General features: G+C 41.5%; 2 protein-coding genes across 2 annotated transcripts; one reads left to right on the forward strand and one right to left on the reverse strand.

Moving 5' to 3' along the window:
- Nucleotides 1–5596: 5596 nt before the first annotated feature.
- Nucleotides 5597–5955, forward strand: ELOB (elongin B). The gene is given in 2 exon segments (XM_010168951.1): nucleotides 5597–5678; nucleotides 5681–5955. Coding segments are annotated over 2 exon segments (357 nt in total).
- Nucleotides 5956–14505: 8550 nt separating this feature from the next.
- LOC104525723 (beta-microseminoprotein) lies at nucleotides 14506–16742 on the reverse strand (the record flags this gene model as incomplete). Its single annotated transcript, XM_010168954.1, has 3 exons — nucleotides 14506–14635; nucleotides 15327–15432; nucleotides 16646–16742. Coding segments are annotated over 3 exons (333 nt in total), but the record flags the coding sequence as incomplete, so codon positions are not given.
- Between the last annotated feature and the right edge of the window lie 7195 nt (nucleotides 16743–23937).

Raw genomic sequence — 23937 nt, forward strand, 5'->3', positions numbered from 1 at the left:
AATGAGGAGAAATGTGTATTTATATACAGCAAGGAAACAATGGTCAGCGCAAGGGGAGGTGATGTAAATGTGAGCACCCTGAGTGCCAATGGACACTCTAACCTGTTCTGATCATCATCGATCAGAATGTGGCACCTCAAAAGGTTGTGCAAAGGCTTATTTTGTGCACTGACATACAGTGGCATCTTGATCTCCATTGTGCTGGTGTAAATCTGAAGAAACTCCAGTAGATAGACTATTTACTCCACATCAGCATTGGTGTCAGTGGAAGAGTCTGACCCCCAGAAAGCTACACCTCCAGAACTGGCAGACCATCAAGGAACAGTGGGGAAAGGGCACTTGCTAAGCAAGGCAGCAGGGCACTATTGTTTGGCTGACCTGCTACAAGGAGATCGCCCCCAGGTATAGAACAGGCCATTCATACAGTGCAGTGGTGTGGAGAGTCCACTGTTCTCAGACTGATTTATTACAATTTCATTTATTTTATGAGAGACACATTATTTTCCCTATATTTAGCAACCTGCAGGGACTAGCTGCAGTTATGTATCTCTCAACTGCTGAAGCAAAGCCAGGCCTGGGGGATAGAGACGTATCACCATGACCAGATAGCACCTTTCTAGCAGCAAAAGTGAGATGAACTGTGTGTTGTCTCAGTCCAGAAGCAATCATAACAGTCAAGACTGTTACTCATGGCTCCCTTCCTGAGAGCGACAACAACAATGCCAAGGATTGGGAGAAGCAAAGAAAGAGAAAGTTCCAATTTTCTTTCACCGCATGCATGCCCTGCCTCTAACACAGCTGGAATCGGACACCAACATCAGTGTTGTTTCTGCAACACTAAAATAAGGACATTTCTCTCAATACACATCTTGCCACAGGTGTACAGGACTTTGTGCAATTAAACTGTTTCAACACACAGTAGGTGAGGCTGCATCTCGAAACCAGCCAGAAAACCTAGCACAGATCCCTCTGGCTGCATCAGGGGCTGTAGGGATCCAGTGCTTTTCTGAATTGGAGTATAGGCATAGCAAGTTTTAAGAGTTACCAAAGGATTCCCAGCATAATGAGTTGCATTAATTCCATTAGCATGGCTCTTTCAGCCCACCTGTGTTTAATTAGACACCTTGCACTGTATGGCTGAAGTCATTAGCTTCCACTGATTGACAAATAGCTAGAGGAAGCAAAGCTGCACTGGAAGTAGTTTCTGGATAAGACAGGCAGTGGCAGAAAATGTGTGGTCTCTTGAGGGATTTGGAGTAATGAGACAGTTGTGGAGGAAGTGGTTGCTGTTTGTTGTGACTGAAGATTTGATTTATGTAAGTTCCTTTTGTTTGTTTGTGTGTACTTAGTGAGAGACTTCAGAGCTTCTGTTGTAGTTTGCTTTTAACTTTGCAGTGCAGCTGTGAAGCTTTGTGTTAACCTTGTGATTTTGGTAGATTGTGCTGTGTAGGTATGGTTCTGCTGTAGGGAACTGTTGTGGTATCTAATGAAGTCCCTTGAGAAAATATTCCTTCTCTGGTAATCCTTAAATGAATGAACTTCTATTTGAAGGGAATGATTTGCTCAAAATTATTTTCTTAGCAAGTAGAAGCAATAAGGTGAAAATCTAACATATCTCTTATACCACTAGGCCTTTAAATATGCAATGTGGTTTGGGGTTTTGTTTTGGCTTGGTTTTTTTGTTTATATTTTTTATTTTAGTTGAAACCATTTGATTAGGGTCTAGTGTAACTAGAGGCTAAACCAACTTGTGGTCTGTCCCTGCTGTAACTCTTGACAAATCTTGTGCTGCTTCTTGAGAAGGGGTAAGTGTTATGGTGCATTATACCTCTAATAAGTGTATAGTTGCAGGAAATGTAACAAGGAACTTCTGACTTGAAGGGCATGGTGGATTGTAAATTTTCTTAAGATTATTAGTTTAATTAATTAGCTAATTCTCCTTTCTTCCTTGGAGAGAAATAACTATTAATTACCTTCTTATAATTCTTGCTGTTTCTCAGGTAGACAAATGTATAAAATATACATGTAAAATAGGAAACTGAAGTGTAATGTGATCAAGGCTATTGCTGCCAGAAATGCCTAGTAGCTCTACCTCCTTAACCTGAATTGTATGTCAAAGCTTTAAAAGAAAAATTTAAAAAAGCATCTTAAAGCATCTTGGATTGCAGACTTGAGAATGAAGAAACTAAATGCTTATGAAAGTCTGTAATATTGAGTGAATTGTCTATGGGATCTGCAGCAGGGCAGAGGCTGAACCCATCTCTGTCCATGTTCCTGCTTTTCTTGAGGCAAACAAGGTTTTCCAGGTCAAAAGGTTAATAAGGAGTAGAGAGGATTCTCTGTTGTGCAGATGTAACTGAATTTACTTTCTGGGACTGCAGCATTAAGCAAGTGTCCTCTGAGGGTCCCTCTGGGTTAAGAGAAAGTTAAGTTGTCCTAGTCTAGCTGATGGCTGTGATGGGCGAGAAGGCTGAGTACCTCTGAGACATGGAGACCATGGCAGCTTCCTGATTTCCCTCTATACCTTCTCCCTTGGGGTTTGTTGTGCTGGAAGGGCTTGCAGCCCAACTCTAGACATACTGACTTAAGTCAAAAAGCTTCCTTCACTGGCTGTGGAGGTACAGCAGCAGTTAATGCATCGGTCTCCTCAGCTCAAAGTCCGTGAAGCGATGAGAGGAACATCCAGCACTGCCTTCCCCTGTTTATCTAGCTCCTATGTCTGTCAGGGAAGTTGGCAAACTAAACTGGTCAAATAATGTAGCAGCCTGACTAAAATAGTGACTCTGTGCCAAGCTGAGGAGGCAATTCTGCTCTAGGAAGCTTTTGCCAGTTAGAAGAATTCTGAGTTTTCTGAGATGCCTGGAGTTGGAGGGTCTGGGCTGTGGTCCTTCCTCAAGCCAGAGGAGTGCCTGGATGGTAGCTGCAGGTCACCAAGGCTCTGACTATGCTATCAATTCCATAATTTGAATAAAACTTGCTCATATTGAAAACATTTCTTCAGTAACCTTTAGTGGCTTTAGACACGATCTGCTGGATTTCTATTGCTTCAGCTTGTGTTTCCCGATTCAAAACTACATCAATGTACTGCTTAATTACGAAACACTGCAGTGGGCTTCAAAACTGGTTTAAAGTGCGTGAATAAATTTGAACTGGCTTCAGAATGGATTATGTCAATTTGTTTTAGAGAAGCTAGTAAGTGAAACTGATGTTCCTTTTGGCTCTGACTACTGATTGCCTCCACTTTTAGCTGAACTCACAAGAGTGACCCATTAGGTAAATGAAATTTGGTATTTTCCCCCAAAGCACCACATATGTGACCCAGCCTTTGTCAGTGAGAATAGTTTGCTACTTATCAGAGGTGCAGCAGCATTGGTGTGGCCACCACTTGTGGTGGGTGGTACTGTCTTCCCTCTGCAGGAAGGATTCCAAATTGACTGCCTGATGCCTTTTGACTGTGCAAATGTACCCTGACAAAATCTTCCTCCCCCATGGAAATTTTAAAAATGCATTTCTCTGATAACTCTCCCTTTCTTTCCCCTCCAGTTCACAACTTTACTGGTCTGGGGCTGACAGTATTTGGGTCTTTTGTACATGTGAGATTTTGTTTATTTTAAACTTGAACTACTTTAAGTTTTTTAGCCTATGTGAACCCTTTGTTCATCCTGGTTGTGTCTCTGAACACTCTCCCTTTGAAGCAAAAATTGAGTTCTCTAACTGATGCTCATGCAGAAGGTCTGACTTTTTCTTTAAACTTTTCCGCAAAATGACATAACACAAATGTGTTACATCACCTCCACCACCTTGAGAAGAGGCAAATGTTGCTTTTTCCTTTCTTCCTCCCTTTCCCTTGGGGAGTAGGTAGTTTTGGTCTCAATCCACAAACTAATTTAGATCCCAAGGTCCAACTTGCCTTCAACAGGAATTTGCCCTTGTGTGAACCCTGAGTCTAAGTCCCGAGCAGCTCCTCCTTGTTTTGTTGGCTATGCTGCACTTGTGATATCTCTCTGCTCTTTTCTTCCCCTCTCCTGGAGAACACACTGCAAAACATAGAGAACTGCACCTGGAACAGGCACAGGTCTGTGTCTGAGCTAGTGTGACACAGAGACAGTTAATGGCCATACTTAGATGACAGTGTCCCTGGGTCACTGCTCAGGGATGGCTGACTTTGGCTCTGCCAGACTGGAATAGCAATGTCTGCCTTCCTGTTAGACAGGAAAAAAATACTGGAAGAACAGAGTTATTGCATCTGTTACTATCTTTGGTGCAATCTGGCTTGAATGACCATACAAGGGATTAACTCTAGCCTGGGTTTGTCATGGAAATCTTGCATGTGCCAGTGATATCAAAGTGCAGATGGCAGAGGAAAAACAAGATTAATTTTTTTATTATTTTCTCCCTCTCTCTGACCTAGTGAGCAAGACCTCTGCCTTCTTTCACCAGTGCAGGCCTGCAGGTAGCTGGCCACTGCTTGCTTTCATCCAGAGGAGTGTCTTGCTCCACTTCTTGAGGGGGTTCTAATTGGGGGTTGAGGGGACCAGTAACTGCTCATGAACCCCTGGACCTTGCCACTCTTCTCCCAAGACAAGAGCATCCCAAATCCCTGAAGTGTAGCTATTCTTCCAGCAGACTGGGAGTAGAGCTTGGTGTCTGTAGGTACAGATGGAGCCAGCCCCACCCTGGCCCTGAACTTCTCTGTGGGAACCTGTAGTGGCAGTTCTAGGAAAATGTCCTTGACTCTCTTCAGCATTTCAGAGCTGAAGTGAACCTTTAGCCTCTTGGTGTGACTTGCTCCACATGTGACAAGCAACTAGCCTGGCACCACCATAAAGTACTACTAAAATGGCTGGGCTTTGAAAAGCTCCCTTTTAAGCTAATGCTACAAGCCCTAATTTCCCCTCCTGCTCTGCTACTCTGTGAGTCTTTTCCACCCTAGACAACCTCTGAGGGAGAAGAGTTACTCTTAAGCTGAGTCTCAGATCTCAGCATTGATGCTAGGCAATGAGCTATTTTGACAACTAACTTCCCAGAACTGCAGTCAGAGGCTAAAATATCTAAACACTGTCCATTATTTTGACAACTCTTAACCCTTTTGTATTTATCAACTTTCTTGTCTTTACTAAACATGTGAAGGAGCCAGGGAATTTCTTGTCTCTTGTCTGACAATAGAGCCCAACCATTTTGTGTGCTGCATTCTCCTGTGCTGAATACAGAGCTGCATGCTTGGCTCCTCCTATAATATCAGGTAGATGCACATAGCCCAGAACAAACTGAGGATGAAACCCTTTCATCAGAAGATAAAGTAATATAAATGCTTATTAACAGTGTTAAAAGCTCTCTGCTGCATGATATCTAGCAAGGAACACAAAAGTCATTAAGTACTTAATAGCTCTGCTTGTGTATCATATGAGGATCTTGGTCTATCTAGCAGAGCAGCTCCTTGTAGGTTTTTTTTTCCCTTCCTTATCCCCATTGGTTCTAGTCATCTAATGACAGTTCTGTCTTGACTTCAGCTATTCCTGAAAATTCAGGTTTCTCACTAGAAGGACTGAAAACTGTTTCTCAGTGAGAGAGGACTGCAGGAAGCCCTAGGGTAGTGATGGATGTCTACTTGATGATTTGCCATCACAAGACAACAATCTTCACTGAGGCCAAAGAAAAAACAACTGTGCGTGAGTTGAAAAAGAGGGTGGACTGAAGAGGCCATGGGAGGAGCAGTGGCTCTACAAAGATGAGCAGCTGCTGGATGATGATGATAGGACTTTGCTAGTCAGTGGCTTAAGCAGCCAAAGCTGCCATCCTCATGCTCCTGCCACAGTGGGCTTGGCTTTATTCAGACCTGGCAATGGCACCTTTGAACCATTGCATATTGACCTCTTCTCAAGCACCTCAGAGCTACCTGATATTAGGGAGTCACAGGAGTCTGATAGAAGCTCTAGTGAGCAAACCTTGCACTAAAATTGGCATCTCCTGATTTGCCTCTTGGCAGACAGAGTGCTGGTCTTGTCTATGTATCCTGCATCCATCCACACCCTTCCAAATGTGTCTATTGATCATTAAAGCATTGCAACTCGGTTATATGATGTCAGTGTGCTTTAGCATCCATGCAGTCAACAGGATTGTTTCCTGGGATCCTTCTCTCAAATTAGTGCTAGAGGAAACAGGTGGCAACAGCTACACCTGCACCTCCTAAACTGCAAATAGCGTACTCTACTGCTTGTGTTCCTTCCAGCCAAGGTCCATGGGCCTTCCCAGCTCTGAGCTGCTGGGGGTTTTTTTGAGGAAGAAGTGTTGCACAGATCAGCTTGGTATACAAGCATTTGTTTCTCTGTCTTCATCTTGACTTCTAACAGTAGTGCCTCTGAGGAGTTTGGCTGGAAGTCTTGGGGAGACAGGGGTGCAGAAGGAAGTTATAGTCCTGCCTGTAGCAAAATCTTTAGAACGACTATAACCTTAAGACCTTAAGCAGAGGTAAGGTTAGCAAATAGAGCTTATTACCTCCAAAGTTAAGGGACACTGCACTAATACAATGCACAACAATGAATTTCTAGAGGTGACATGAAGTATGGTTACTGGCATGGACTGTTGAAAACTTCTGTCAACTGGGCAAAGATTTTTCTTCAAAGTATTAGGAGTTTATTTTCTGGCATCTGCATTCTTTCTTGAAAGGCAAGAAAAATGCAGTGGAAAAGGGGCAGTATAGCCAGAAATGGGTACAATAAAACTGCAGTTTTAGAGGCCTGTAAGAAAGAAGTTGGTTACCATAGGTGTGAGATCAGTCCTTCTACTGTCAAAGACAGCTTATGAAATTGCTTCTCTTCCCAAACAGAATTGACTTCAGCACTATTTTTTTTTTTTTCCTATGAACCACATTCTCTATTTCATAATTAGTGTTAGACTTTCCCTTTCATCCCTAGTGATGACTTCACAAGTAATCGCATCTGACTCAACTAGCACTGCTGGGCTGCAAGGGACAAACTGTTGGGTTTGCTCTGTTAACAATCAGAGGTGCTAATGCATCTGTTCTCTCAATGAACCTCTGAAGTACTGTTATTGTTAAGTTTTCATTTTCCTGTATCAAGTGTAACTCAGGCACACCAGTCTATGTCCAAGTTCAAATAACACCTAAATTAAAACTACTCAGTCCTGTCCATGATATCTCCTTGGATGTTTCTTTCTGTACTGATAGACTAAAGACACTTCTAAAATGTCGCTTACATTCTTAAACCTCACTGGAGCAAACAGAAATGCAGCTCAAGTCTGCCAGCCGAATCAGGAGCTAGATTATTGTGTTCGCTGTAGCACTGACTTGTCTGTCCTCTCCTTCCAGCGCAGGATCACTGTGGCAGAACGAGGGTGCCATCTAGTGACTCTAGTGAAGTTATAGGAGAGAAAAAAGAGCAATACAAACAAAAACTCCCCAACAACAGGGAAAAGTTCCAGAGCTGTCATATATGTAGGTAAATAAGCTATACTAATGTAGCTGGGCTGTATTTAGAGCAATCTGCTCGATCAAGCTCCTGATTCTTTCCACTAGGCTTGCTGAAAAACTTAAGTCCTCTCTGAAATTCTTGGCTAGCAGTGAGCACCAAGCAAAGAACACTGGCATGCCACTCTGTCCAGGCTTTTAGCTGAAATAGACCTGGGTTTCTTTACCAGTAGCTAGAATTGTGCTGTGCTTTGCTTCCAGCCTGAGACTTTCTGTGAGAGAGACACTGATAACATACCAATGTTTACATTTTGCCTGACACGTGAAAGGTCCACAGTTCGAAACCGGGCAGAAACACAGCACAATTCTAGCTACTGGAAAGGAAACCCAGGTCTATTTCAGCTAAAAACCAGGACACACTCCCTTTCTCGCAGAGTTCTGGTCATTCTAACTTTCAAACTCCTTTTTGCTGAAAAGAGATGCAAGAGTTCCCCATCCAGAAGAGATACATGGAAGAAAGTGTAGGGAGATGATAATGAGGAATATTGGCTGCTCAACAGAAATTATATCCTAAATACATAGGCCTGAGGCCAGCCATGTAGCCAAACCAGATGCTGAACTCCTGTGTGTTATGCCACAAGTGTCTCTGCCAGGATCCATAATAATGTCACAGACTTAATCTCTTATCTAACCCATTTGTATAACTAGTTGTTAATATTAGAGTACAATACCTTGAATGTACCCATCCAACAGTCTGCCCCACACACTCAAATATTACAAATAGGAGCAAACAACTGAGATGGAAAAAAATATACTTTTGTCAAGTAATCGAGACTATGGATGTATTCCTGTCTGCAAGAGACAGTTGTAGAAAAAACAGGACTCTAAAGAATCTTGAATGAATACTGCACCAAGCTAGACCCCTGCTCACATCTCCTGGACCATCACCTTTGGTGCACAGGACAGCATTCCTTTGTCCAGGAGCAGGGCAAAAGCAGGAGAGCACCCCAATAAAATAAGCTCTTGTGGCCCCTAGGGAACTTCCTCCCTGTGCAAGACCTGGGCAGACTAAGGGATAGTGCTTTTAGGAGAGATCAAGCAAGTCCCAAGCTAAGAACTGAAAAGGGGAGGCAAATTGCCTCAGGGAGCTGTCATAGTCTAATGAGACTGTAACTTGGCTCAGTATAGCATGTTAGGGAAACTGCATGGTCCCAAGATGGTATTTCAGCCCAGTCCAGCTACCCTTTCTTTCCTTCATACAGTGGACCGGGGTGACTTCTGTGTTATACAGCTTAGGGAATGAATTCTTTCACAGTCTCTGGGACATTAGAGTTAGTTAAAACAAAACTCCTTGTTTCTGTCTCTGGGGATTTGCCCCACTTTTGGCAGACCAGGGTAGCAATGGGAGAAACCTTTGGAATGACAGTGGAGAAAATACTGGGATATTTTGAAGTAGGATATCTCATGCTGGCCTCCAGTTTATCAGTGCTCTGTGATGGAGATCTACTTGAAGTATTGACTATGCAAAAGCACTGAAGACCTGGAGAAATATAAAAAGCATGGGTCAGTGCTTGAGACTTACATACTGAAAGAAATGAAATGTGAAAACAGACATTTTGGGGGTGGGGAGAAATGTAACCCGGTCTTGCTGAGTACTTTAGATTGGTCATATAACTTGTGTATTCTGGAATTTCATGTAAATACCTATTATAAAGCCAATCTGTTGGCTTTATAATAAACCACAGCTTGGCCTAGAGGAAACATGCACAGCTATAAAATAAACCACAGCTTGGCCTAGAGGAAACATGCACACAACAGATTTGAAAAGAAACATTCAGGCTTTCAAAAGGTACCAAAGCAAACTTTCCTTCATACCAACAGATGAGTTAAGTAAAAGCAAAGTGAACAAGTGAGATCATCATGAACTGAATTTATCTAAGTTTTTAAAATTGGCACGAAGCAGAATGTGAACTGTAAATCTCTAACTTCTTTGGTATGCATAATGCACTTTCCTTGTTTATGATTAGGTTGGATTTTATTTTTAAGATTGGGGCAAAAATCTTGATGGAAACAAAACATGAATGGGTACTAAACCATTAAGTTTTAGGTGATCAACACTGTTTAATAGGAAAACTTCCAACAGATGTATGACATGCGTGTTCTGGTGTTTGGTTTAAAAGACTTGGTAGTTGGTAGGCTAGGCAGAAGATTTCATTTTAGGGCAAGAATGACTTTCCAGTACTTTAGACTTCTCTTGAAAAGAGTGACTGGGAGTAGAGGGACCAGGGCCAGCTATCTGAAACTGCCTCTCCTAGCAGTGCTAGTGGGAGACCTGTGTGCTACCAAGTGGAGAGAGGGAAATTAGGGGGAAGAAAGCATACAAACTCTCCTGCTCTACCTTGGCTGAGTTGTTTCTCAAGGTTTTACAGAGTCTCTTAAACCTTTAACATGTCAGGATAATTGAGAAAACTCTTATATGAATGTTTCCTTTCCACTATATGGAGCTAGGGGTGTTACAATCTAAGGCTTTGAGGGTGGGAGGATGTGTTCTTTGTGTGGGACTGTAGCTGTGGGTGTTGAATTAGTGAAATGCCAAAACAAAATATCATTTAGTACAAGTGCAAAGAATAAAGCAGAGCTTTGTGGGCCCTATCTCTACTTTCTCAATTTTAAAGGTTTTGCTACACTCCCACAGCCAGACTCCTTGCCACAGAAGGGAGCCAAGTCCCTGCTGTGCTTATGGTGTTCCAAAATCAGATGTGATGGGTAACATCATCTGTTTCCATGTTGAAACTTGGAGGAGAAAAAAGAAGGGCAGACTGCTTCCTGGACGATCTTTGAATTAGACATTAAATGAATTTTTCCTGCTTCTGCATAACAGACAGGGTAGATCCACATACCATAACAAGACTTGGCAGATGGTGGAGAAAGGTGCTTGGGTGGATTTAAACTGTAGTTAAATACGTTTGGATCATATAGGAGTGCTGGTAAGGCTGGCTTTTCTGGAATTTGGGTGAATAGGTCTACTCAGCCTTAAAAAGGAAAGTAAATATTTGGTCACATCTTAAGACTTGGTGTTCTCTATGGACATGCCTTACAACTGTCTCTTGCAGATAGAAATACATCCATAGGATGGTTTGGGTTGGCAGGGACCTTCTAAAGATCATCTAGTTTTGCTCCCCCTGCCACAAACAAGTACATCTTCTAGATCAGGTTGCTCAAAGCCCTGTTCAACCTGGCCTTGAACACTTCCAAGGATGGGGCATCTACAACTTCTCTGGGCAACCTGTTCCTCTGTCTCACCACCTTCATAGTAAATAATTTCTTCCTTGTATCTAATCTGAATGTACTCTCTTTTAGCTTAAAACCTCTACCCCTTGTCCTACCACTACAAGCTCTGGTAAAAAGTTTCTCTCCAACCATGCTGCTACACTTCCTGTGTCATGTCCTGTGATGAAAACTGGAAATAGCAACCTTACAACTCCTGTGCATCATGGTGCAGTAGTTTCTCAGAAAATATTCCCAAGTCCTCTAGCCTCAAACCTAAAGTGTCGGAGTCTGAGCTTGGCAGGTGTCATTAGGACACACCTTCAAATAAACTTTATTTTAGCACAGGCATGCAAATGACCCAGCTGCTAATGGGCATAGTGTCCCTCAAACAAATGAATCTCACTAAATGTGGATAGATTGTTTTGCAAATTGAAAGTCTTGAGCTTTCCAAGCAGGTGAGGGTGGGAAGCAGAAGAGGCAAGCTAGTATTTCTGCTTGCAGTCACACTGTCGACCAAAGTTTTCCCAAGAAACGTGTGCTTTGTGGTAGGTGAATTGTGATTATATATGCAAGTATAGGGGTGCAGTGCCAAAATAGTCCTAACCCAAATTCAGAACTTCAGCATTCTTGGCAGGTGCTGAAGGGGCTGGAGCTGATCCTCCAGAACAGGAAGCTGGATGCAAACACTGGAAACCAAAATTTCGATGCTAGAAAGAGGAAGGCAGTTGCTAGAGGCAAATAGGAAACTTGTACAGGCAGCCTGTACATGCACTGGATTAAAACAATTAGGGAGCTGGAATCTGAGGTAAAGGCAGTTTATTACTGCAAGAACATATCTAGTAAGAAGATGGACTTCTCTTTGTGAGTGGGGCTCAAATTGCATCTGCTGCTGGGATGGCAATAACCCAGAGAAAAAATCTTTATGCTGTATAAAAAACACTGAAGACTATTACACAAACTCTAAAATGATCTGCCCACACTCCATTCCCCTGCAGCAAATCAGGATGGCCTCATAAATGCCATCTCATCTTGGCAGGCAAATATTTCTGCAACTTTCTGTTGGATATTGGTACAGACCATGAATTTGAACATACTGCCTACTGTAAACAGCAAGATTCATGTTGTATGAGAACACGAATCCTGTCTATACACTGATGGCACCTGTAAGATATGGGATAGAATAATGGCTTGGGTTTTAAACGTCCTCTCATGGCCTTGATGTAATGCTCCCAGCCTTTGGACAGTTTTCAGACATTACATAATGGGATACCTTGTCTCCTTCTACTTTGTCCAAGAGTACTCAAACTGGCAAACTTAAGTACACAGAAGCTGAAGGGTAAATGAATTTCAGTGGATTTCATTCTGTTTCTGAGATCAGATCATGATCTGCAGCAGAACAGAAAAGGCTGGTACCCTCTGAACAACTGGAGAAAAAGAGATCAGGAGACTTTAGTGATGCAGAAAAGAAATTAACTGAGGAGGGGAGAAAGATGGCAGGAAGGAAAAAAAAATGGCCTCCTCTTTTGGATATCTGCACAGAGCTTGGCCTCTTGTGCACAGAGAACATAAATGCAAAGCTCAGCTTCGGTTGAATGCAGGTCACAATTTCAGACTCATCAACATTTTCAGTTTAGGCTATAGTACTGCAGAAAAGGAATAATTCAGGAGTTCAGAAGCAGGTACCTCTACTAAACCCAGGATATCTCTGCAAATACTGATGAAGTTTACACCATTGCCTTCAGAAATGTCATCAGAGTACCTTGCATTTTGGTTCCTGTTATGTTCTTAGTCTTCATCTTTTCTAGCTTGTAGTCTTCCTGAATATCATTACGAACTCTGGATCTTATTTTTGACTGGTTCTATGAAATGATTCCTTTATCACTTAGGGCTAACTGATAAAGACGGGAACTAATCATGTGCCTAAATAGTTGGTTACAGACCTTGTTCCACATTGTATTATAATTTTCTATCTGTGTAAATACACCACAAGCAGGTCCCGGTAACTTCCAGACATGGGTAGATGTGTGTGAGAGAGAGAGAGAGCAACAAAACCAAACCCAAACCAAAACAACAAAAAACCCACCACAAATTCAGGAATCAGTTTCAGATTAGTTTGGAGGTAAACTATTAAAAAAGTGAATGTTGTCACAAGCAAATTGTCACGCTAGCTCTGGTAAAGACGTGATCAAAATCCCACTATCTAAAGATAAGGGAGGAGGTATCCCTTGTTCTCAAAGTAAGGTATTTTGGGTGTTACGTTCTGAAGTTCTATATATAGCATCTTCCTGGGCTTCACAAGGACATTGGTTCAGTTACAACCCAATCTTGCACATGTTCCTGGGCAGCCTGTTGACACCTGTTCCTCATCTGATGTGGAGCACAAGACCTCAACCAATGTTGCACATTTTTTGGTAGCCTAGAAAGAAGAAAGTGGGACAGATGCAGCTCAAATTGTGCAGAACCTTCTTACCTTTTTCCCCTGTAGATGTAATTTTTACAGCTCTTGATATAAGTGCCTTATGGGCTTTATGGCCCCTTTCATCTACTTGCACTGTGCTGTTAGCAGCTTTGGCTTGTAAACTGTTGTATAAAGTGTGTTACTGTGGATCCTCTTCCAAGGGGGCATGTAGCAGACAATTTTTAAAAAGTGTAACCAACAGAGTTGTCTCTGTGGAGAAGGAGAAAGGGAAGCAGAGGCAGAATAAAACACTGGGATGTAATTCCTAAGGTCCTGTGTCGCTCGCTGGAGCGAGGCTGACAGAAGCTGAGGTTTGCCTTGCCCCTGCAGACAGCAAGACCAGGCCCTGCTGACAGTGTGTGTGCTCATTCCATAATTATATCCATAATTATTCCACATAATAATGCGGAATTATGGAAGCTCTGACGCACTCTTTCTCTTATGTGGAAATAGACCATGGAGATGTAGGATGCTCATAGTCACTTGTGGAAATATGCAACTGAACAAATGTACCCATAAAGATTATGAAGCAGCACCCTGAGGGAGAGCTTACACCAGGATGTGTATCCCTCTTGGTTATTGTCTGTGCATTTGCTGAGCTTCTTTCCTGTTCAAGCCCAGTCCAGATCAGTCTATCCAGCCACAATCCTGCCCACTGGCCAGTATAACAACTTGAATTTCTTAAGCGTTAATCTGAATAAAAGACCCTTTCTTTTACCCCCGCTCCAGGTTGAGGACTGGGTCTGCTCTGCTGTGTGTGTAATGGAAGTAGAGTGCTGGGTTAGACTCAGTAACTGGTGGCTCTTGCAGTTCAGAGGTTGGGCAGGCTCCAGGGAACCATGTAGGATAAAAAATAATATAAGACACTGTCTTAAAAACCAGAGTGCTCAGGAAGATTTTTAAGTTGCTCTTCATTTCCCTCCTGTGTTTTTTTGGAACATTAATTCTTTAGGTTTCCATCCTCAAAGAAGAAAATGAATCACATGAATTTCTGATGCTTCATCTGATTTTATTTTAGCTTTAAGATACAGCTGTGCACAGATAACAGAACATACTCCCTGGCACTGAAGTGTAACAGGAGAATAATTGAAATTAGCGGCTACCGAGGATGCTTAAAAATGTTGGCTTTAATTTCTGCTTACAAGGAGGGAACAAGTCAGTTCTTTATTCAAGGTGAAGCAGAAGGTAGATAGACTAAGGCAGTATTTTGTGACTAGATATTCAGTTTTATTATGCGTTAAGTTTTATGAGTAGATTTCATTCAACACCTGCATTTTTCAGTGTGTTTGAATTTCTGAGAGAGAGAACCCTTAAAAAAGGAAATATCCCTCAAATCCACAATCCTTCTCTGTTAGCCCACCCACTCATGGATTGGGCATTCTTTTGAGTGATCATCTTTCTCCACTACTTTGTAAGTGCAGGTCTCCTTGTTGAAAATGCTTACACACTTCTCTTCATCGTAGCCAACTGGTGTCATAAAGCTGTCAATAGAAAAAGAAAGACAGAGAGGAGATGAGACCAAGAAGTAAACAGCTTCCATTTGAGATGGTATCCATGCTTTTAATATGAAGAGGCTATAAAGAGGAGGTGTTCAGGAGCAGAAAAGGGAGCTCACAGAAAGCTCCCAGCTCAAAAGTTACTTACCCTGCTGCTTAAGCAGGGTTAGGGGAGAGTTGTTTGCTGATCTGATTTACACCCAAGGGATGTTTGTGTTTATTTGCTACTCAAATATAATTGATTTTACTTTTCAGCCACAATATGGAACAAGAATTGCAGGAGTGGTTGGGTGTCACTATAGTAAAAATTACAGACAGGCCAGTGTATCTTGAGCTGTTTCTGAGAGTAAAGAGGTACTATGTGTGGCTTTGGGAAGATCTGGATTAGGAGCAGTAGAAAATTGTTAAGTAACTACATATTCTCTTTTGAATCAGTATGTTGCCTGAAACTTTAGCCTCAAGAATAATTAAGTCCTTTTTTAAAAATCAGTAATATTTGCCAGAGTAACTTCTTGCATGTTCAGTGATTATGGTGTTGGGTTAATGTATAACTTTGTGATGTGAAGTGTGTGAGAGAAGGGTCACGGTCACTTCTCATGGACCTCTGTGTGAAGGCAAGTGTTTTGTCCTGTATCATGGCAGTGAAGGAAAACCTCCACTGCTGCTCTGAACTCACCTTGAGCAGCACTGTATTCCATCCCTGGAACAGAAGCAATCATAGCAGTCTGCATTCCTCCATTTGGAATCAAATTCATGCAGCTCTCCATCTGAGTCATGGCAGCCTGAAAACATAATGTGCAAGCAGCCTTCAATGTCAGACCTATTGCACTAACACCACTATTGTTTGTACAAAATGGATGGGATCTTTGTTGGCTTTTTATATTAACATCTCTGTCTGGCAAACACAGAGAGTCCCCAAGAGAGCAGAACTGCTGTGATTCTAATGCATGAAGAAGGGAATCCTGGGTCCTTCTGTTTCCTGTGGCTCTTGGCAGCACTGGGTTTCCTGGAATGGCTCCTCTTTAAGTATAGGAATCAGAGCACTCAGCAGAAAGACAACTTGTCACAGACTGGGTTAGAATTAAGAAAAGGCTTTGACTTAACACCAACTATTGTTGACTCCTTATTTAAAGCAAGACTAAAACTGCCCAGAAAACTTTTCCCAACCCTCAGCTGCAGGAAGAAAGCACATATTGGATATAAAGTTCCTGTCCAACAGTCACAGAACAGAATTCCTAAAGGAGTGATCTAGAAAGCAGGATTTTATGAAGACAGGACAAGGAGGATTTGGAGTTGTGTCTTTGCCTATAAATATGTCCTCTTTCTTTGTCAATGCTAACACACTTTTCTAGCAGTAGCACTGACTTTCCCAGAAAAAACCTCTATTTTGGAGTGCTCAATTTATTTTGCATACTGGCACACATCAGCCCTTCTTGTGTCCAAATAATCATATGTCTCTTCTGAGTGCTCATTTTCCTTCAGCTCCACTCATCTGCAGACTGATAAACTATCTGTGTTCAAGAAGAGCAGTCCCATGCTCAAGAGGAACAGCCATTTGGTTCTTAAGAACTTCCCTTAGGATAGGAAAACAACTGAGTAAATTGATCAGTGTGCTGAACAATTGCCAATCTGTTCCCTGCTTTGTGTTTATCACATAAAGAAAGGCACTTCTCCCTTCTCTACATTTCTAAAGATGCTGCCACAGTGAAAACTTGAATTATTACTTCATGTAGATGGATAAATTAAGCCTATGCTGTTTCCTTGGACAAAATTTATTTGTAATTTGGCCTGTGTGATGCTCCTCAAATAAACTCTTTTTTTAAATAAAATATTATAAATTATGTTTTCTCTATACCCTGTTTCCCCCTGCCATTTCCTGGTGTTTTCTCTCCATTGTTTCCTCTTATTTCTAAATTGTGATAAATTGTATTGACTGGACCAATCAAATCAGGCAGTTCTTGTGGTGATGGCAAGGACAGTTAACTTCTCACCTACCATCAGACATCCCTGGCTTCAACAGCTCAGTGAAGCAATCAGCGTTGGACAGTGGCACACTAACAGCAAGAACAAGAAGGCAGGCCAAGACAGTTCTCTGAACAAGAAAGCAGAATTAATATGAATGCTTAAGTAACTATTAAGATGTCTTGATGCTAAATACCACCATTAGAAATAACAAAATACATTGTGGTTACAAATCAAGATCCATTGTCTTTTACAGTTTAGACACTTTAACATGCAATCAGAAATACTGAGCCATTTAGAAGAAGCAGGGGCGGAGCATCATGTGGGAGGGGAAAAAAAGGTCTATCTTTACACCCTGCTGTTTCTAAAAATTCAGCTTAAATTCCCCAGTCTCTTATCCTTCAATATCAGTTTGAAATGTCTGAAGGACTTTCATTGGGGATATGAAAGAAATAAATGCAAGAACTCTAGGGTGGAATTAGCTGTAATGAATTTAAAATCATGGTAAGAGAGGAAAGGTAGACCAGGAAAAAACAAACATTTACACACACACATGTATATTGTATTTATATGTGGGTTTTTTGGACAGAGTAGACTGATGACTTATAAAAAGTCATATCTGTGAGACACGAGGGCAAAAATTAGCATTTAATGTTGCAGAGGAGAGGTTAAAACCCACAGAACTGCAACAGAGCTGCAACAGAGTAAAAATCAAGGTAATGATTTTGAGTTTAACTAGATGTTCAGACATTATGTAGACTTTCCAGAAAAATGAAGGCCAGTTCTAAGTTGAGACATAACAGAGCTACTTTCTGCCATGGAGATTACCTCCAAACATTGCATGTAAGTGAAAAGAGTTAATAATAAAAAGCCTTAGCTGGAGTCCTGTTAGACAACAGCTGCCATATAAATGCTGGTATTTTTTATCTGAGATTCTTGCATGCCTGTGCCTGCCCATCTGACCTTTGCTCTCAAAACTTTTTTTTTTTTTTATTTTCTCGGAATTGCTTAGATCTGTGTGCTCAGATAAATCCAACAGAACTGTGTTTAAAATCTATAGCAACATACTGTGATCCTTTACAGTATAAGATGTAAGGACTCACCATTCTTGCAGAATTATGAGGCTTCCAGTAAGAAGATGGCCTGTAAGAAGCTCATCTTCTTGGAGAACTTATATAGAGAAGATGGATTATTCCAGTCCTTGAGCAAACTGAATATGAATTAATAACTCCAATGAGGTTTCTGCAAAATGACCTCATGGGGTGGATGTTATTAAACTAAGCTAATTATAGACAGGAATGCTTGGTTCTGAAAGGCACTGAAGAAATAGGTGTGGTTTTTGTGCCACACCAGATCTGGAAGGCAGTTATGGTAGGTGCTTCAAAAGGGTTTTCAAGCCTGGAAGGAATGTTTAGCACTTGCCCTCAGAAACCCATTAGAGACTGTGTGGTTGTCACTCACAACAAAATTTGCATGCTTAGTTTGAACTATCTAGCTTTCAAGAGAGGAACTTTGAGCAATCATTCAGCTTTCTTGTTCATCAGCTGAAGATGAAAGAAGGCTCTTGTGGAAAAGGAGTGCTGGTTGGAAGGGTTACATGAAAAGCACAGTTTCTGTGGAGAGTGACTGGCATCTGTAGACCCTTAGGAAAGCATCCTAAATAACCATTTTCTTCCTTTGCTCAGTTTTTCGTCATGTAGAAGACCTATACACTCAGGTCCTCTGTTAAAAAATAGGCATTCTATATTTTCTTCCTTAATCCTTGGGGCCAGGGAGAAATGGTCCCTTTTCTGTAGAGGCTGTACATGTCAGGGTCAGACATGCTTTCCAAATGCTTAGGACAGTAATTTGATAGTAAACCAGTCAAGTACGGTCCTGTTTTGCTTAGCTTTGATCTAATTGGTTCAAATATTTCAAACCATGTAGCACTGGTAGGTGAAGAAGTCTTCCCCTTATTACCAGGGGATAACTAGCACCACAGCTACACAGTTCGTGCCCTTGATTCCTAATCACTGATAAACCAACAGAACATGTCAGTCTATGAGCATAGGCACTCCGACATCAACGGAATCTACAAGCCCCCTTTGGATCTCTCACAACTATGTATGAAGCCAATTTAACAGCATCATTGCACTTTGGGGTGTTGTCAGTGTTTCAGAGGAGATATTTCAGAGCATGTGCCTTTTTCTGTTAAAGGAGAGGAAAAAGGTTCAGTAGGATAAAGAAGTAATACACCCTGATTCTGGGCCAAAGCCACATTCTGTGTTGCTTGCAATGAAGATGGGGAGAGTTCACACATTACCTTCCAGTGTCCTGTTCCTATGCTGCCTGACCTAATTAATTTACATTTATGGGATGGCTAGGGATGGGCCCTGGCTTTGCATGTCTGCTCTTTGTAACCTTTATGGACTGAGAAGTAACTGTTTAGTTTGCCTGAAAATACTGGGAAGTACTACGATGGGAAGTACCACAGAGTCCTGTTGAAGATATTGGCTTCTCCATGTCCTCAGAGGTGATCTTGAGCAAATATTTCGTAACAGTTTGAAAGAAAAGGGCTATCAAATTACCTTGTCTTAATTCTGTTAGTATTACTGAGTTGTTTAATTTTTTGTTCTTGCATGTTGTGGAGTTTGCATGGAATATTTTGCTTGATGGTCACCCTGCAGCAGTTCTTGTATGTGAACTAAAATCACCAGTTGCGTAGCAATTTGTGATGCTGGTGTCCTGGAGTGAAATTTGTAGAATTTGTTACAGCCAAAGCGCAGTAAACTTGCTGATTTTATGTTGAGTAACAGAGAACATATTTGTTGCTCAATTAAAAATAAATAAATAAACAGACCAAAAGTCCAACCAACACGTCTGTTCTCTCTCTCAACTTTTCAGAGAAGCAGTGACTGCCCAACTGTTCCAACTGCAGAGCCCTTGATATTTTCTAGGTGCAGGCTATGCCAGATACGAAGTTCTTGCAAGCAGCTTTCATTGGAAGGTAGCAGGGAGTGACCTGCCTAAGCCTGAGCAGTGTCTAGGGACAGTAAAGAAGCTCTTCACATGACCTTTGAACACAGGGGACCCTAGCAACATGCTGTGGTGCTGAAACTACTCAAAACAGCAAACTCTATGAAGGTAGTCCATTCACATATTGATTACTGAGGTAATTTGTTGTCCCTATTATGCTGCGCTTCGTCACATTGTTCGTGTAGAGGATGACAGGTGCCCTTCTTGTGTGAGGAACAGGTATCTCCGATAGACATTGCTCTGCTGAAATCTTGTATTGCCCTCCCAACCAGTTTTTCTTACAAAAAATATTCTGAGAATATCAGTGCTCTGCCCAATTCTCTGCCCTCTTTCCACTTATGCTGATGAACGGAGTATTCTGTTTCTTCTTAAGGTGGGGAAAAACCTTGAGGACTTTCTTGAAGATTTACCTCACTATTTTACTTATTCTTCAGCTGGGATTTCTGGTTACATCTCACTTATGACCACAGAGATATTGAGAGTAATGTGAGATTATTAACCTTATCTTTTCTGTATCTTTCAGTGCTAGACAATCAACAGAGAAATATAGCATGATTTAAGAGCAATGTTATTAAAAAACCCCAACAAACAAGCTAGTATCTATGAAAAGCATTACTCTGTGAACAACTTAAACTAGAAGAGATGCACTAGAATGAAGGCAGTACAGGAATCTTGTTTCTTAACCCAGCATTTCAGTATTACTCTTGCATTCTTGAGAGGGATCAGCTTTCTGCAGAAGAGAATAAGTGCAGGACTCCTTATGGAAGATAAGTTCACATATCCAGTAATTAAAACCAGTAAGTTGACTACCACTGCTATTGAGAAGGGGAAAGCAAGAGGAAGTATGAGGCATATCAGCTTACAGATCGTAAGTAAATGCAGTTTTACAAATAAACTTGTCCTGACCTTAAACTGACAATGCTATGTATAATGTACATTGGTTTTACAATTGTTAAACAAAGTCTGCCAAATTTGCATGTGAGAAAGGACAGCTGTTTTAAGGAAAAGCACAAGTAAACAGCACTAAAATATACGGTGTACTGTTGACACAAGAACATATTGCAAATATGGTAGAAGGAAGCTTTATCTTGGTGGGAACATTTTTGTTAACTCTGAGGTTCATACACCCACAACCCTCAAAGCCTATGCCCTCAGACCTCTCCTGGTACAGAGATTAGCAATGAATTATGTTAATTTTAAGGCAAGGGGCACAGATGGTGTGAGTGACTTGTCCCAGGTAACATGCAGCATAGCAGAAATTTGAATTGAGGTCTCAATTTAAGCTGGGAGGCCCAAGCCAGAGACAACAATGTCAATTCTCCCCTGGTCTGAACACCCCTGTCTCCTTCCATATGTAGCAGAGTCCCCATTGCTGGGCCAAATTTCAGTTTTAATTCAATTGCAATTTCAGTAGGATGAGAAACAAATCCACAATCCACCCACGCCCCTAGTTTAGTTCTGTGGGGAACCAAGACACCTCTTGCCAAGGTGCACATGCTTTATTTACCTTTTTTTTTTAAAAAAAAAAAACAAACAAAAAACCAAAACAAAACAAAAACCACATGGTAATAATTCCTTAGGTAGTCTGGAAAATCCTGTCAGGTCATGATCCCCAGATAAAGGATCAGTGCTAAGCAAGGGACATAGAGACAGACAAGATCTAGAGAACCAGCCACAAATGCTAGACGGTGTCTGCAAGGAGGGGACCTCCATCTCTGCAGTGTGGGTAGCACTGAAGGAGATAGCCACATATACTATAGCAGCAAGGACAAAAGTCCAGAGGCAGTAAAACAAAATGGATAGCAGTGACAGACCTAGCTGAAAACAGAACTCCAATTTATGGGAAATGCAGTATTTCCTACACTTCTAACTTTCAACTCAAGCCACGTGGTAACAGAAAGATCTTAGAAATTGTCAGTGAACCAGGAAATTACAGAAAGGTTTATTCCAGAAATAAAAAAAAAACCCACAGCAATTCCAAACACAGCTTGTTATCATGACCCTGCAGCTGATTAAGCAAATGAATATCATAAGTCTATGGAAAAAATAAAGACTTTTTGATGGAGGTGTGACTTAAGGAGTTAGCTATAGGAAAGTGGGAGCGTTGCTGTGGTTCTTGCCACTGGTGCCTCTGGCTTTGTGGAACTTACATGGTGCAATAGTGGACCCTGCTCTGGCCATACTGGCATTGGAAGTGCCTTTGGTCCTCCAGATGGTACCAGATTTGTACAGTCTTCAGACTGTAACACAACCTGCACATGCATGCACAAAATGAAAGGAAATGAAAGGACGCTTAAATTCAGTTTTACGCTGTTGGTTATTTAGTTTAGCGACACCTGGGTTTTGGTGGGGGGGGGGGCAGCGATGAAAGCCTGGTGGGGGGGGGGCAGCGATGAAAGCTCAGTTACACAGTATTTCATCTCTATTTAGAGAGCATGACCTTGTTGCCATTTTCTAAACTTGTTAGTCACTGATTCCATGAAGATAAAATGCAGTGGTTGGATATTAATGCTGTATGGACAGACTGGGATGGGGAGGGCAGCCAAAGAATGCTTTGCCAAATCCGTGGGGGTATCTTGACTGTTAGATTATTTTATCTTTTTTCTCCTCTGCTGTTTTCCACTGTAATGTATAAAATCCGACTTCCTCCTATTTCTCATTCTACACCTTTCCTGTTTGTGGTGAGTTGACTCTGGCTGGATGCTAGGTGCCTACCAAAGCCACTCTATCACTTCCCCTCCTCAACTGGGGGGAGAGAAAATATAACGGAAGGCTTATGGCTTGAGGTAAAAGACAGGAAGAGACCAATTACAGTCATGGGCAAAACAGACTTGACTTGGGGAAGTAAGCTTAATTTATTACCAGTCAAATCGGAGTAGGGTAATGAGAAATAAAAAAATAAATCTTAAAACACCTCCACACCCCTCCCTTCTTCCTGGGTTTAACTTCACTCCCAAGTTCTCTGTCTTCTCCCCACCAGTGGCAGAGGGGGTTGGGGAATGAGTGTCGTGGTCGGTTCATCACATTCTTGATTAGGATAAGAAATGGCCATTTTCACTAACTGATCAGAGAATCATGCCTCTCCTCAGCAGGACCACCATCTACTAATAGATGTCTCCTGGTTTTCCTAGGATAGAGTTAATTTTGTTTTTAGTAATTAGAATAGCTGTATTTTAGTTTCAGTGTTTCAGTTCAGACTTATTATGAGAAGAACGTTGATAACAGTACTGGTGTTATTAGTTGCTGCTGGAGCTCAAGGCCACCGTGTTTGGCTGGTTCACAGCTGCACTAGGACTGGGAGTGAGAAGCGCAGTGAATAGCAAACCCCAAACTGGCATTTGGATGTGCCAATGAAATATTCCATATCATGTCATGTCAGTACATTAACCAGGGCTGACTGGAAGATGGGGGGATTCTCTCAGGGACCGCTCGGGCTCTCGGTCTTCTGTGGTTTCAGTTTCGGGACTGTCTCTGCTCCGGGATCACTGGCTGGCACAGGCTGGGCCTCGGTCCGCAGGGGGTGAGCAACTGCACTGTGGATAACTCATTTGTACAGTCTGTTATCACTGTTGTTATCATTATCATTTTTAAACAAGAACCAGAGCACCCCAAAGGTTAAAACGTTTAACAGACTTCATGTATTTTTTTTTCACCAAATGAGAGCTAGCATTTTATTTTTTATATTCCTTCAAATGTGAAATAGTTTGCAGCTCAAATGCAAGTATTGTATTTCCCTCGCTCTCTGATCACATGCATATCAACAGATTGACTCCAAGTGCTGTGAAAATCTTTAGAATATGAAATTTGTACTTATCATTATAAGAATGTGTTGTTTCTAAGGAGCTGTATGGCCTGCCTTGTGTTTCCTGTAGCAGTGAATACAAAAATGCCAAAAACGTATTCTTCAGTGTCTTACCAAGCAAATCAAACACAAAAATATTTCAGGTTTGGAGAGGGTTTGTTGGGATTTCTGAGGAAGCTATTGAAATTTGACTAGTAATCAGCAAGCGGTTTCATTGCTGTGAAGGATGGAAAACTGAACTGGTACCTCTGTGTTTCTGCCCTTCACATTTCCCTTTTCTTTGGTATGCAAATAGTGAAAAGGATTCAAAATAGAGAGTTAGTGATATATTATCCTGCTTTTCTGTAGCTGGATCACCTCATGAATAAAAAGAAAAAAATATTACCTGTGGCAATACTGTTAAGCATTTTCCCTCTAAGTAGACAGGCTTTCCAGTTTATAGCAAGACCAATCCAAAATTCCTGAGCTTCATTGTTAAAACTGTTTTATTTAGCCAGGGGAGGGGGGT

The sequence above is a fragment of the Antrostomus carolinensis genome, unplaced genomic scaffold, assembly GCF_000700745.2.
Source record: "Antrostomus carolinensis isolate BGI_N321 unplaced genomic scaffold, ASM70074v2 scaffold15415, whole genome shotgun sequence".
NCBI lineage: Eukaryota > Metazoa > Chordata > Aves > Caprimulgiformes > Caprimulgidae > Antrostomus > Antrostomus carolinensis.